The sequence below is a fragment of the Umbelopsis ramanniana genome, assembly GCF_025399195.1.
Source record: "Umbelopsis ramanniana AG unplaced genomic scaffold K450scaffold_3, whole genome shotgun sequence".
Classification (NCBI taxonomy): Eukaryota; Fungi; Mucoromycota; class Umbelopsidomycetes; order Umbelopsidales; family Umbelopsidaceae; genus Umbelopsis; species Umbelopsis ramanniana.
The window spans coordinates 723,992-736,190 of record NW_026252089.1 but is presented as its reverse complement, the minus strand read 5'-3'; the positions used below and the strand labels follow the sequence as shown (position 1 = coordinate 736,190).

General features: G+C 41.9%; 9 protein-coding genes across 9 annotated transcripts; 5 read left to right on the top strand and 4 right to left on the bottom strand.

Annotated features, from left to right (window-relative positions):
* Positions 1-75: 75 nt before the first annotated feature.
* On the bottom strand, positions 76-1,734 carry K450DRAFT_221381 (uncharacterized protein). The gene is made up of 4 exons (XM_051585710.1): positions 1,497-1,734; positions 1,200-1,431; positions 682-1,128; positions 76-614 (listed from the first exon to the last, which is right to left on the bottom strand). Exons 1-4 carry the CDS (start codon positions 1,727-1,729, stop codon positions 189-191), a joined length of 1,338 nt encoding a protein of 445 aa, XP_051449081.1. The 5' UTR covers positions 1,730-1,734; the 3' UTR covers positions 76-188.
* A 117-nt stretch (positions 1,735-1,851) lies between these two features.
* Positions 1,852-3,169, top strand: K450DRAFT_221380 (uncharacterized protein). The gene is made up of 3 exons (XM_051585709.1): positions 1,852-2,212; positions 2,275-2,935; positions 3,002-3,169. Exons 1-2 carry the CDS (start codon positions 1,861-1,863, stop codon positions 2,724-2,726), a joined length of 804 nt encoding a protein of 267 aa, XP_051449080.1. The 5' UTR covers positions 1,852-1,860; the 3' UTR covers positions 2,727-2,935; positions 3,002-3,169.
* Positions 3,002-3,637, top strand: K450DRAFT_221378 (uncharacterized protein). Its single transcript, XM_051585708.1, has one exon. The coding sequence runs from the start codon at positions 3,050-3,052 to the stop codon at positions 3,284-3,286; it is 237 nt and encodes a 78-aa protein (XP_051449079.1). The 5' UTR covers positions 3,002-3,049; the 3' UTR covers positions 3,287-3,637.
* On the bottom strand, positions 3,450-4,733 carry K450DRAFT_221375 (uncharacterized protein). The gene is made up of 4 exons (XM_051585707.1): positions 4,680-4,733; positions 4,476-4,583; positions 4,097-4,343; positions 3,450-4,030 (listed from the first exon to the last, which is right to left on the bottom strand). The coding sequence occupies exons 1-4, from the start codon at positions 4,711-4,713 to the stop codon at positions 3,613-3,615; spliced, it is 807 nt and encodes a 268-aa protein (XP_051449078.1). The 5' UTR covers positions 4,714-4,733; the 3' UTR covers positions 3,450-3,612.
* A 905-nt stretch (positions 4,734-5,638) lies between these two features.
* Positions 5,639-6,223, top strand: K450DRAFT_221372 (uncharacterized protein). The gene is made up of 3 exons (XM_051585706.1): positions 5,639-5,744; positions 5,843-5,929; positions 5,997-6,223. Exons 1-3 carry the CDS (start codon positions 5,669-5,671, stop codon positions 6,038-6,040), a joined length of 207 nt encoding a protein of 68 aa, XP_051449077.1. The 5' UTR covers positions 5,639-5,668; the 3' UTR covers positions 6,041-6,223.
* Positions 6,178-7,617, bottom strand: K450DRAFT_221369 (uncharacterized protein). Its single transcript, XM_051585705.1, has one exon. The coding sequence runs from the start codon at positions 7,465-7,467 to the stop codon at positions 6,406-6,408; it is 1,062 nt and encodes a 353-aa protein (XP_051449076.1). The 5' UTR covers positions 7,468-7,617; the 3' UTR covers positions 6,178-6,405.
* Positions 7,618-7,621: 4 nt separating this feature from the next.
* K450DRAFT_221366 (uncharacterized protein) lies at positions 7,622-8,733 on the top strand. Its single transcript, XM_051585704.1, has 5 exons — positions 7,622-7,779; positions 7,836-7,976; positions 8,059-8,158; positions 8,221-8,406; positions 8,477-8,733. The coding sequence occupies exons 1-5, from the start codon at positions 7,690-7,692 to the stop codon at positions 8,677-8,679; spliced, it is 720 nt and encodes a 239-aa protein (XP_051449075.1). The 5' UTR covers positions 7,622-7,689; the 3' UTR covers positions 8,680-8,733.
* A 373-nt stretch (positions 8,734-9,106) lies between these two features.
* On the top strand, positions 9,107-10,472 carry K450DRAFT_221361 (uncharacterized protein). Its single transcript, XM_051585703.1, has 7 exons — positions 9,107-9,289; positions 9,345-9,516; positions 9,574-9,706; positions 9,778-9,912; positions 9,976-10,102; positions 10,166-10,306; positions 10,367-10,472. Exons 1-7 carry the CDS (start codon positions 9,176-9,178, stop codon positions 10,430-10,432), a joined length of 888 nt encoding a protein of 295 aa, XP_051449074.1. The 5' UTR covers positions 9,107-9,175; the 3' UTR covers positions 10,433-10,472.
* Positions 10,473-10,847: 375 nt separating this feature from the next.
* K450DRAFT_221349 (uncharacterized protein) lies at positions 10,848-12,137 on the bottom strand. The gene has a single exon (XM_051585702.1). The coding sequence runs from the start codon at positions 11,744-11,746 to the stop codon at positions 10,976-10,978; it is 771 nt and encodes a 256-aa protein (XP_051449073.1). The 5' UTR covers positions 11,747-12,137; the 3' UTR covers positions 10,848-10,975.
* Positions 12,138-12,199: the final 62 nt, after the last annotated feature.

Here is a 12,199-nt window from a genome sequence, read left to right as displayed (position 1 = left end):
GTTGATCGCGGTTGTTATTTCTTCTATTTTTTGTCTGACTAGCAAACTTTCGAGCTCATCATAGAAATCTTCATCGTACACTCGGCTCTCAATATGTTCGCCTGACGCTGGTACGAGAAAGCACCATAGCGTTTGGGATGTGTGCTACAGGAACATATGAATAGTAAGAAACTTAATCTCGAAAGGTGTTATTGCTTGCCATCAACAACAACACATACCTTATATACCACAAAGTAGTACTCTTGGAGATCCTCACAAGCATCCTGATGTGACAGTTCGTTGCACTCATCTGAATCGCCGTCCAAGTACACTTTGATGATATCGACGTTCCTATGATGCTGTGGGTCGGAACTGCTATCATGCAAGGTACTTTTCATTAAACCACTAAGAAAGACGCCTTGACGCAACGAAGGAGCAGGGGACGGAGTCCCAGATGAATCTGATGCTATTTCCGGCGTCACATTCAAAGCTGCAATCAGGTTTGGTTCTGGCGAAGCGATTGGTGAATCTGGCACTGATCCTGGAGCGCTGGTCGGCTTCAAGGAAGGAGATCCAAAATAACTCAGGATATTCTTTTGCGAAAAGGATTTTGTTAAAGATTTTAAGCTGGTGATCTGACACCATAAGTTAGTTTAAAAAATATAAGGCTTGTACTAGTCAAAATCAGACTTTAAGAAATACCTTCGGATCCTTTTTTGATGCTACAGGCTCTTCATTGGCAGTCCTTCGCCATTCCTCTGCTTTACGCATATCACTCCATCTTTCCAAAAGTCGGACAATTAGTTTTCTAAGTAGTTGCACGCTGCTGAGTGCAAGTTGCGGATTATGATATATCAACGAGGCGTTGTCTTTGTTGAACACAAGTAAGTGTTTGATATCTAGCTTCATATCATCGGCAATGGTTTCTGTTATATTGTGTATTTTCAGATAGGACTGCCTCAAAATCGGCTGCATAGGAATTCCGTTGAAAACAGACGAAAACAACATGCTTTCGAGTCTATCAAAATCCCATTTCCATATCCAATCCGAGAAAAACTCTTCGATGCTATTCTTCAACCGTCGTATTGCTTGAAGAGATGCGGTATTGGCGTCATGAGGAAGAACAGAGGCAAATGTGCCATTGAGCAGCTAACACCATGGAAAAATTAGCCGTCCTATCGAGCTCATTCGTATGACTGGGATCTGGGTATGAGACAAACCTTGTACATCTGATAGCCAGCGTGCAAGATGCCCTCTACAGCATCATCATTCAACTCTGCATCTAAATAATCTGTAACGGTTCGAAGCTTTCCATTTGCATCTCGAATTTGATACCGCGATATTCCAAGTTCAATCGACATATGCAACCAGAAGTTGGGTTCAGCTTGAAAAAATACTAGCCGAGCTTTTTGTGTATGAACTGTTTGTACTGATTTCGATGGAGAAAATGCGCTATGTTTTTCACAATTCATATTAATAAAATGCACATAAATTATGATAGGTGTATAGATACATACGATGTGAAGTTCACTAGAGCCTGTGCCAAACCCACTTGTCGTAGTTTGACGTCTAAGGGAACGACTTTCTTTGCTGTATAGAACAGAATCTGCTCTTTGTTGTTTTCATCGTTTTTGTTTCCAACCGTTGGATTGTATACACAAAAGTAGGAAAGCATAGGAGACGTGCGACCCAGTGATGGTGCATCTTTGTTGGCATTGCCCTTCGGCGAATCCTTAGTGGCGGTCGACATTGAGCTGTTCACTCATTCAGTATCTGGACGCATGACGTTTTTTTAAATTGCGGACCCTGAAATCGTCTTCCAAAATAATCTCGTACCTGATCCGCCCTTTGGAGTAGTTGAGCTGCCCTTGTGACAAAACCATGGAGTTTGAAGAATTGAGCAAGATCATAAAGAGCGGTAAAGTTGTGGGTACCAACAGTTCCTCAACCTCACTGGAATTAGCAGATCCTGCTCCATCTTATGAAAACTTTCGCAACACTATATACCATTATCCATCAGTACCACACAGATCATGGACAGATTACCCGAGTGGGCCAGGAATTTCCAAGCGAAGGCGACCAGTTCCTGGAGTATCAAGATTTGTCAACAGTGTCAGGAAGTTACGAAAAGACTCTAGCTCTCGTTTAACGAAACCGTTCGAGGAAGTTATGTCAAGCGAAGACGATGTTTCAGACAGCGACAGAAATTACAAGCTGAGCTCGACGTTCAACGGTAAGTTGAATCGCGACGAATTGCTACTACAGAATATATGGCTTATCGATTTTGTGATATAGATGCCTCCGATATCTCTTTTAATACTGCTTTGATGATGGATGGTCCGCCTAAAGACCAATATGTTCCACTGTCAAAGCCAAAATTTTCTCGATCTTCATCCAAATCATCAATAATTGCTATTCCGGAAACTGAAACACGCGAACAAATATTGCAGCGACCGGACAGACTTCGTGGACTTCGATCGAAATCGCATAATAGTATTAGAGACGGACGTCCACCTCGTATATGGAGAAAGAAGCTGTCCAGCTCTCCAAAGAACGCTGGCTCGGCGCTTGGCATCCAATTCAACAACACCGTAACCGAAGAAGAAAGCATGGGATTCAACCAAGCGCCAGACCAGCATGAAACTATGATCAATATTAGAGCAGCTATGAACAACATGTCAAATATTTTGGGACATCAAACTCCCACGTCGCCGATTGCTGTACAAGAAACTGCTGCCAAACTGTAATGTATAATTTGTATGCTGTGTTGGACGTTTGATATTGTATACTAAAAATCCTTCACTTCAGGCCCAGTGACTATCTCGTTCACGAACTTGTCCAAAGAATTGAGTATCTTCAAGGAAGAATGAGGTTTGAAGAAGATAAAATCCAGAAAAGCAGAGATGAGATCAAATTCTACATTGAAAACCTCCAGACATTAGACGACAAGGTCGAGGTAAGCTGGGCAGAATCAATCTGAGATATTATCAGCAATCCCATCACTAATTTTGCGTTGTCATAGCAACTGAATTCAGGTATTGCTGCAGCAAGGGTGACTTCTATACCCGGTATGGAACAACAACTAGCTGAAACTGGCCAAAGAAATCCCAATTTAAAACGATCAAGAAATGCTCACATCAAGACAGTCAAGAGTATCGACCAGCAAAACAGACGTATGAAAGACTATCCTAACAAACTAATGGAACTGGAAAGGCAAATACAGGCAGCACGACGAAGGGAGACAGCATCCATGCTGATGGACAAATGGGGCACGCCTATTGGTAAGACTGAATATATGTTATATTGAGATTGTATGAGATTTATAACCAACCATTGCAATTTCACAGTGGTAGTGCTTCTTTCTATTCTACTCGCTTTTGCGTTCAATAGCTGATTGCTTAAGAACAGCAATCAATACATTTCACACACCGTGTGATTGTACATATTCATCATACCTTCTCACATATACCAAACAAAGTTTTAACATAGCTCAATTTCAAAGTTAATGAGCATCATCATAAATCATGTTGACGAATACCTTTCCAAAAGGATATTATATAATATACATAGTTACTTTAATCGCTCAGATAAATGATGCTAGATGATGATGATTGCATGTAAAATTATGCATAACTACTGGACCTTCTTCTGGCTTTGTCCGCCTCGCTTGGTGGCTTTCACAGCTTGGTCATAGACGCCGGAAGCTCTCTGCTTTGCAATTTCGCTATACTGATTGGCTAGAACTCTGGCTTGCTCGCTTGACTTTGCAAACTGCGCATCAATCTTTTCTTGGTGCTGCAAATAGAGTCTTGGTACGGAGAAGATCAGAAGAAGTCCGGCACCTACAATCCACTTGGTGGATAGATACTTGGCAACAGTCCAAACAGTGAATGAGGCTCCAAAAAACTTCAAGCTTCGGAAGTTGTCCTCGATAAGAACAATCTTGGTGGCTTCAATCGTAAATGCCTCCACAATATCGACGAGCAAATTGCAGAAATGAATAATCTTGTCACGAGATACCAAGGCTTTTGGTGAAGACTGCATACGGGCTCTGCGTTCATGTGAAAAATTAGTTGGTGAAGCTTTTCCTCAATGCTATTTGCTAGATTAAACATACTTGTGTGGGTTAACGACTTCGTTGGGTCCTTTGCTGCCGACAAAACGCTGGGCTTGCACATGGACATTGACATACACCCAGTTCACGCCAATAATAACAGTTGAGAAAGCCGCAAATATTTGCAAAAGCGAATAAAATTGTGTCAAAATCAGCATGCCCAGTGACAAAACCAATGCAATTCCGCTCTTGACTGGCTTCTCCCACAGAATGATGGACTGGAAACGTGTGTTGATATACTTGGCTGGAGCTGTTTAATGCATATGATGAGATTTTGTACGTATTGATGAGAAAAAAATTGTACTCTGTGGCTTCTTATCGCTTTGAGCGCCTCTGATCGATATATGCTTGACCGAAACAGCCAGTTGCGTTCCGTCCTTACCTTTCTCAAAGTCGACATCCGGGGTTACAAAGACTGGGCTAGAGTCAATAGCATCGCCGGTTTGGTTAGATGTTGAAGGAGGATTTTCGACCTTTGGTTGCTCAGTAACTAGATCCACCGCAGTGATATTCCAGGTAAGTTTCTCAAATACTCATGATCTTCTCGACGCTATTTAGGTAGCCCATAAGTGCTATTACTGCTTACCCGGGAGGTTTTGTTGTGGTGTGCTTTCAGCCATAATAGATGATATGATGAAAAGTGAAAGAAAAGACGTGCTCGAGTTTCCTGGCTATCATACGTCTGAAAATGGTGATAATGTCGTCATGTGCAGTTAGGTCTGCACCCGATCAAATTGTGATGTGTCACAGACTAAAATCACACTCAGTGCACATGAAAGGGTCTGTGCCTAAATCTCACATGAGTACTTTTGATTTTACATGGATACTAACAGGAATCTTGCGCTTATCAACGATCGAACTTGCTCATTTGACATCCCTCTATTCCGCTGTATGACTTAATATATGATAAGAATGGATCTGTAGAAGATAATCCATGATGCCGTTTTTTGATCCATGGTCAACTTTTAATTGAGAGGCTTGTCAGTATCATGAGTGCTCGCTGGTAGATGTATTAAGTATCATTCTATATGGCCAATTGATTTGCGGATGGATGATTCCGTTAAATTCACAGTATTCTAGTCGTTCGAAAACATTCATTCTTTCATGTGTAAACATTCAGCACAAACAAAAATAACGTGTTAAGGAGTGTTCAAATTTCAATTCATTTCCATTTTATTAAGCCGTCTTCAACATAAAAATTCGAATTGCTCGAACAAATAAGCTATGAAAGTGCACTCGACACATGACTACCTCTTAAGATTTCTGTAATCGCTTTTACAGTCTTGTTGATCGCAAAAAGCTTTAGGCATACGCGATTATCAGAATGATCTGCTAACAGCAAACTTTGAGTACCATCAGGTACGTCTATCACTAAATTGTTAGACTGGAATAGTCTACCAATACCAAATGAACAGGGTAGCGCTCGAAGTTCAGCCATTTGTGGTCGAAAAGAGCGGGGAGAGTGAAATTGAAATTTTGCTGTCAAGTCAGGTGATGACGTAGCACTACAGTGTGTTTATCTACAGCCTTCAAGCTCACCCATAAGCTGTCTTTAGATTCCCCGTGCAATTCATCATGCCAATCGGATACTTGCGCCGCATGGCTCATGAGCAGCCAGTCATCCTCTGGTCTGTTGTTATTGGTTCCATTGGTATGTTACTATGATAGTTTTACAACTGTCTTCAGCCCACCTATTTTCGAAATTTCCATATTGACAACTTGCCACACTTTATCATTTCGCTCTTACAGGCCCATTGATGGTCTGGACTGTCCCAAAAGTACGTCGTGAGTACTTTGGCTACAAGCCAGTTGCTCCCCTTCCTACCACATATCCTTGTAAGTACAATGCTCACCACCTAGTTCGCCATCGCAAAGTGGAGACTGACATTTATGCCATTAACAGTGCCAGCTGGACCACGAAACCCACCTTCCGGCTACGAGGACTAAACTAGATGATTTATTACTATAACCGATTGCTGATTGTTCGACAATCACTGTAAACTTTTGCAATTTGCGTCTGCATAGACCAACACCTCGAAAATCAAACAAAAATATATTTGACAAGTACGATCGTTACTTAGAAACTGTTATTGACACCGTTCTACAATGTGAAGGATCGATATAGAATAATTAAAATTGAGAGGAAGCGAAGAACGCATTAGTGGTGTATAAAACTCCTGTTGGCATCGAGATGTGGATACTATTCGCCCCATCTCATGTCCGATTCAATGTACCAACGGTACATGCTTGATTCTAATGACAGCATCATGCTCTTGGAAATACAAGCATAAGTGCATGGTATATCAATTATCTTATGATTCTTGCTGTCGACGAGCTAATTGTTCGATGACGGCCCTGGTGAGCGACGAATTCGCGCGTCCTGTTGGCTTCAGTTGCGGTTGTGGGGTGGGTGATACAGCATCAGATGTGTAAGATTTCTGTTCCGTGGCCATTTCAGTAGTAGATTCTGCTGGTGTGATGAGGTTGACTATTGGTGGAGGTGGGAAGGTTCTGTTGGGCTGATTAAAGTGTATCGCTGCCCATAATGGATTTTGCTGCTCAATCTGAATTATGGTGTCTTCTATGATTTTCATTCTTTGAAACAAAGTAAAGCTGTCTCTAGAGTTGTTCTTGTATACGATATTCAAGTGCTGCTCCAAGTTCTGTAATCGTTCTTCCGCACCTGAGCCCTTGTGCACAGTGGATCCGACACTAACATGATTAGCAGATGTCACTAAAGAACGCGCAAGTGGTCCATCTTCATTATTGACCACGTCGAATTTCATCTGAATGCTGCGATCGATTTCTCTAGCGTCCGTTCGTGCGCAAGTCACATCGGACTCGCCTGTGTCTTTCCTTTTCATAAACTCTGTTCGATTGCTGGCATCGACTTCGCTTTTTTTGGCTTGAATAAAGTTTTCGATTCGCTTTCGAAGATCACTGCTTGTCGCTCGTATTTGAACTTGCTCTGGGCTCATTCTTTTTATTCGATCTTCCATCATATCTTCATCATCTTCATCACTGCGTTTTCGTTTCGTGTTGCTATCCTCAAGGTTACCCTTTTCATTTTCTTTTTCTAAAAGTGGCTCTGATTCAGCTTCGGCTTCAATGATAGAGAGCAAGTCATTGACGAGGCGAACAGTATGGTTTGGAATCGTGGCCTTATTTGCATTTGATAAAATGATTAATTCAGTGTCAAGTGCGCCAGCCGTTTCTTCAAATCCTATGTTCTTGAGAAAGATTTTTAATGCTGCTGCCCAATCAGTAGGTCTATGTGGTTCCAATGCACCGTTGCGATCGTTTGCTGGTTGATCGATTGTGCTCATTTCACTTTGTGGCTCAGCGGTTGTCGACTGCTTATCCGGAGAAGCCATGCCACTGTAAATGATATGTGTATATATGTAATGGAATTGAAGGTGGATAAATTCAAATTGTACAGTAGGATTAGGTTGTCACAAAGAAGCAATTTGCCAGCGATGCAATGATTACAGAATGTCGCGGGCAATAAAGAAGTTTTGCGTTAACGGTCAAAGCTGTCAAATTCGCCTACTGTAGCCACATTTCGACTCCGCGACCTTGTACCTTTTCGAATCATCATGTCCATTGTCACTGTTTTTGTGTCAACCGATGAGAACGTCAATAGCGAAAGACGCTTTGACAAAGGTCTCACCATTCTCGACTTCAAGGTAGGTTGCTAGCATGTTGCGAATTTGGAGGAATCGCTTTCTAATAGAGCAATCAGTATAAACTCGAACCGATCACGGGAATCCCGGCAAGCACCCAAAGCATATCATTGTATAACGGGGAGACATTGATTGGAAGAATAGATGACGATACAAGAATGCTGGGAGCTTATCCTATTGATGACTATATGCGAATTCACGTAAGATATTTAATATTGCCGAGATGGTTATAACATCACCGTTGTTGATGTATGTACGTTTGCGTTCTCTTTTGTGTATTAGGTCATCGATCTGAACCCACATCGCCTGAAAAACCAGTACAATGATACCTCACTAGTCGATAAATTTGAACTTACGGAAGAGGAATACGCCAAACGGACTGGTTGGTGGATATTATGTACACAACCCAGGTAGCCACTATTCTAAATTCGTGATCCTTTTCAGATAGCGTCATGGCATTTAAGCAAAGAAACAAGTTAGGTCGATTTTCCGATGAAGCCTCAGAATCATCACAGGCTTCAGAAAAGGCTCAAGAGGAAGCTTCAAAAGTTATCCATCTCGGTGATAGATGCGAGGTCCAGCTTACCGACGATGCTACCTTGCGAAAGAGGGGCAGCGTTAGATTTATTGGTAAGTTCCTACAAGAAAGGGCGTGATTCAGGTCACATTGTGGAAATATTGTCTTACTTAATATTACTAGGCTCCACCGAGTTCCAACCTGGTATTTGGATAGGTATAGAATATGATGAGCCACTGGGCAAGAACAATGGAACTGTCCAAGGAGTTGAATACTTCAAATGTGGCCCTAATTATGGTGCTTTTGTAAGACCAACCAAAGTCACTGTTGGTGATTTTCCAGAAGAAGATCTTTTCAATACTGATGATGAATTGGAGGAAATGTAATAAAAATATGCACAACATCTGTAGCCAGTATTGTTACTGTTTAATTTCAATGAATTCATATCATTCGCAGTTACCAATTTTAGTCACTATCTGAAGAGGTGTACAAAAGAAAAATCTTCCAGACAGAATGATAGGTTATCGACATTGAACACTTCTCCAGTAAGGATGCTATACAACAGTATGACTACCGACGTGGGTAGAAAATATGACAGGGCGTAAATGGAACAGTAACGGAAAGCTTTATTTTTAACTTGCTATAGATGATCCTTTCATAGAGAATCTTTTAATTTAGCTCTGCGTATTTGAACCAGAAATCCCAAAAATCCTACAACTGGCCGTCTGAAGGCGTTCGAAAGATAGAATATCTGAATTTGCATTGAGAAATGTTGTGTATTCAATTGGCGCGTCACGTCGCGCTTTCCTTTGTATTTTTTTGGGACTGAATACAAAACCAGACGCCAACAACATTTAACCTAATTGCATCGTCACCGTCAAAATGGTGCCTAGTCATGTTGGTCACGAAGCAGATCTGGATGCATCTGCTGTGGTTTGGCAGCAGCATTTCGGCCTGAATGAGCTCCAGCCTCAAGATGAAGGCCAATGGGAAGAGGTACTTTGATCACGATCCCTGCCATTGCTTGTTCGTGTACTAACTATTATCCAAGTTAGAGCAGTGGGTAAAGCAAGTTGCACCTCACTTAGTTCTTCCTGCGTCTCGAGATCCTCGATTTTTGGAGAGCTTGAAGCGCTTAAAGGTGCGATACTTGGAACATACAGCTATCAACTCTGTCGTTAGTGCTTTCGAAGATCAACAACAGCTTTCGTATTCAAGAAAGGGTAAGCTATCTTGAACAATGCTTCATCGCCTTCAGTGGACACTAAATCTTCGTATAGAAAAACAGTTGAAAAAGCAGATGGATCTTTTAAACATTGATAAGGAGCAACTCTCGGCAATTGGACGCTCAGTTTGTAGATCGACAGCCAACATAGCTTGTGCCTTAGATGTCCAAGACCCGACTTTTTCAAAGTAAGTAAAGTTGAAATGACTATGGATCTATAGACTTGATCATTAGTTTCCATTGATTGATAAGCTCTTAGTATACAAGCAGCGTTGGCAAGAATGAACATGGAATGCATGGCACTCAACCTAGAGAAAGATGAGGTCCAGGATCAGCGTATGAGGTTTAAAGAAAAAATTAGTCAGACGAAGCAGATATTTGATGTAATGAGCAGGTCAGTATAGTAAACGGATACTAGTCGTGCTTGAAGCTGAACAGGAGCTAAACCAAGTTATAGAGCATTATCGAGCTTAAATGAGCGTTACGAGACTGTTCATAAGCACGAAATCAGCAACTGGAAGACAGAGATAACTTTGTTGGATCGAAAATCGGAAGAGTATCGTAATCGAGTTACGACGTTACAGGTATAAACGCCATTAAAGTTTCCTTCATTGCTTCTTAACCTATGATTTTAACTGCTTCATCAGGACGAGTATGCGACACAAGGACTGGACGATAACGGTCTCCTCTTTTCCAAGCTTAAAGAATTTCAGCAAGAAGTCGAAACCCTGGAAAAAATAATGGAGGTTAAACAGCAAGAATTGGCTCAATTCCTTGATTTGCCGTTGGTAATTAGTTGAATCTATTGTTGACCAATAATTGATATCTTCATACTAAAATTGTAACAGGATATTAAGATTGCTGCTGGCAAGCTTCGGTCGTTGTATGATACTCTGGTAAGATTTGACATTTGAAGTTATGTAGGTAGATTCATTGTTGCTGAACGATTATCAATCTTATTCAGGACTATTTGAAGAGGCAAAGAGACGAGCTGTTACAAAGTATTGCTGACAGTGTACAATGATCGAACCATATACCCCTCCAATGTTAGACAATCGCTACCAAAAACATACGCAGAGGCAGTAATGTCAAATACCGCCAACTGAACATTCCGTATAGTTAAATCTGGCAGACTCATGTCAGTTCTAGAGATATACACGGACGTAGTCAACACATTTGTAAAAATCACACTACAATACATTTTCAAATTGTGTCTTGGTCAAAGATCCATTAATTCCCCATATTTCCATCCCGCCCTAGCTCCATCTTAAGCTGGGCAAACTCCCATGACGGTAACACATCTACAGTGCTATCCTAATCCTCTTTTTCATGATCGATACAATATGCGTGTAAAGAAAATTTTTATTCGTGGCTATTATGGTAATCATGTCGCTCAATTTACTCCTTGAGCTTCTTGCTACCGCGCAACAAACCGGTTCTGAAAGAGGAAAATGAAATCAATAAATGTAATATGGATTTGACAGAAGATGCAGAAAAAATGATACTAACCTTCTGGCGGCAATCAAACCAACCTTTTGACCAGCGGAAGCATCGCGAGGAATAGTGGAAGCCTTACCAATATGTTGGTGGTTACCACCACCGTGAGGATGGTCAACGGGGTTCATGGCAACACCACGGGTTCTGGGCCAGCTGTTACGCTTAGCCTTGTACTTGTGGAAAGCACGACCAGCCTTGAGCAAAGGCTTGTCAATACGACCACCACCAGCGACAATACCGATGGCAGCACGGGCACCGGAGGAAACGACCTTCTTGGAACCAGAGGGAAGCTTGATACGGGTCTTACCGTCGTCACCGTGACCGATGACGGTGGCATAGTTACCAGAGGTACGGGCAAGCGCACCACGGTCACCATCTCTCTCCTCAACGTTGCAGATGATGGTACCTTCGGGCATGGAGCCGACGGGAAGGACGTTGCCAACGGAGAGGGAAGCCTTCTTTCCGCAGTAGATGAACTGACCGGTGTACATACCTTCAGTGGCAATGAAGATTTGGGTACGGAGACGGTACTTGTATTGGTCACGGAAAACAACCTTGGCGAGGGGAGCACCACGACCGGGGTCGTGGATGATTTCCTTGACGATACCACGAACGTAACCGTTGCGTTCGGCATAGTCGAGGGATCTCAATTTGGCGGCACCCTTACGGTGAGTGGTGTGGGACTTGAAGATTCCTCCAGACTTTCTCTGAGCACGAATGACGCGACCCATTTTTTATATCAAGCTAAGGTTGGTAAAAAGAAGAAAAAATAATAAATGGTTAGCTATAACGTTCAATGGTGAAAATGATCTAGTACAGCTGTGTAATTTCGATAATGGCACAGGACGCTTTTGTTTTCCGGAATTTGGATAATGCTGTCGTAACTACTGATGCTATTGGACAATTCAGAATTTCATTTCGTTTGCTTTCTTAAAAGTTGATTGCTGAGTGACAGTGTCGTTGAATTTTGGAGATTGTTGCGAATGCCGATAACAATCTCAAGTAGCAAACATCAATTTTTTCCGTAATTATCGTATCCATCCATTCGTCTGCGCATCCATCGATGGGTGACCTTCCTATTGACTATCCTACATGACGGATGGCATATCGATACTTACAGATTGGGGAAGAGGACCTTTACAAAATTGCAGACAGCGGCCATTTTCATGGCCATCCCTGAGCCA

Bases quoted from the DNA above. Each gene is read 5' to 3' on its own strand.
- K450DRAFT_221378 (XM_051585708.1), top strand. From the start codon at position 3,050: ATGGAACAACAACTAGCTGAAACTGGCCAAAGAAATCCCAATTTAAAA.
- K450DRAFT_221380 (XM_051585709.1), top strand. From the start codon at position 1,861: ATGGAGTTTGAAGAATTGAGCAAGATCATAAAGAGCGGTAAAGTTGTG. The intron at 2,213-2,274 runs GTAAGTTGAATC...TTTGTGATATAG, and splicing joins GCTGAGCTCGACGTTCAACG to ATGCCTCCGATATCTCTTTT.
- K450DRAFT_221361 (XM_051585703.1), top strand. From the start codon at position 9,176: ATGGTGCCTAGTCATGTTGGTCACGAAGCAGATCTGGATGCATCTGCT. The intron at 9,290-9,344 runs GTACTTTGATCA...CTATTATCCAAG, and splicing joins ATGAAGGCCAATGGGAAGAG to TTAGAGCAGTGGGTAAAGCA. The intron at 9,517-9,573 runs GTAAGCTATCTT...ATCTTCGTATAG, and splicing joins GCTTTCGTATTCAAGAAAGG to AAAAACAGTTGAAAAAGCAG.
- K450DRAFT_221381 (XM_051585710.1), bottom strand. From the start codon at position 1,729: ATGTCGACCGCCACTAAGGATTCGCCGAAGGGCAATGCCAACAAAGAT. The intron at 1,432-1,496 runs GTATGTATCTAT...TGAAAAACATAG, and splicing joins GCTCTAGTGAACTTCACATC to CGCATTTTCTCCATCGAAAT. The intron at 615-681 runs GTATTTCTTAAA...TTATGGTGTCAG, and splicing joins CATCAAAAAAGGATCCGAAG to ATCACCAGCTTAAAATCTTT.
- K450DRAFT_221349 (XM_051585702.1), bottom strand. From the start codon at position 11,746: ATGGGTCGCGTCATTCGTGCTCAGAGAAAGTCTGGAGGAATCTTCAAG.
- K450DRAFT_221375 (XM_051585707.1), bottom strand. From the start codon at position 4,713: ATGGCTGAAAGCACACCACAACAAAACCTCCCGG. The intron at 4,584-4,679 runs GTAAGCAGTAAT...CGGTGGATCTAG, and splicing joins ACCACAACAAAACCTCCCGG to TTACTGAGCAACCAAAGGTC. The intron at 4,031-4,096 runs GTATGTTTAATC...ACATGAACGCAG, and splicing joins GAAGTCGTTAACCCACACAA to AGCCCGTATGCAGTCTTCAC.
- K450DRAFT_221369 (XM_051585705.1), bottom strand. From the start codon at position 7,467: ATGGCTTCTCCGGATAAGCAGTCGACAACCGCTGAGCCACAAAGTGAA.
- K450DRAFT_221372 (XM_051585706.1), top strand. From the start codon at position 5,669: ATGCCAATCGGATACTTGCGCCGCATGGCTCATGAGCAGCCAGTCATC. The intron at 5,745-5,842 runs GTATGTTACTAT...TCGCTCTTACAG, and splicing joins TGTTGTTATTGGTTCCATTG to GCCCATTGATGGTCTGGACT. The intron at 5,930-5,996 runs GTAAGTACAATG...TGCCATTAACAG, and splicing joins CCTTCCTACCACATATCCTT to TGCCAGCTGGACCACGAAAC.
- K450DRAFT_221366 (XM_051585704.1), top strand. From the start codon at position 7,690: ATGTCCATTGTCACTGTTTTTGTGTCAACCGATGAGAACGTCAATAGC. The intron at 7,780-7,835 runs GTAGGTTGCTAG...TAGAGCAATCAG, and splicing joins TCACCATTCTCGACTTCAAG to TATAAACTCGAACCGATCAC. The intron at 7,977-8,058 runs GTAAGATATTTA...TTTGTGTATTAG, and splicing joins ATGACTATATGCGAATTCAC to GTCATCGATCTGAACCCACA.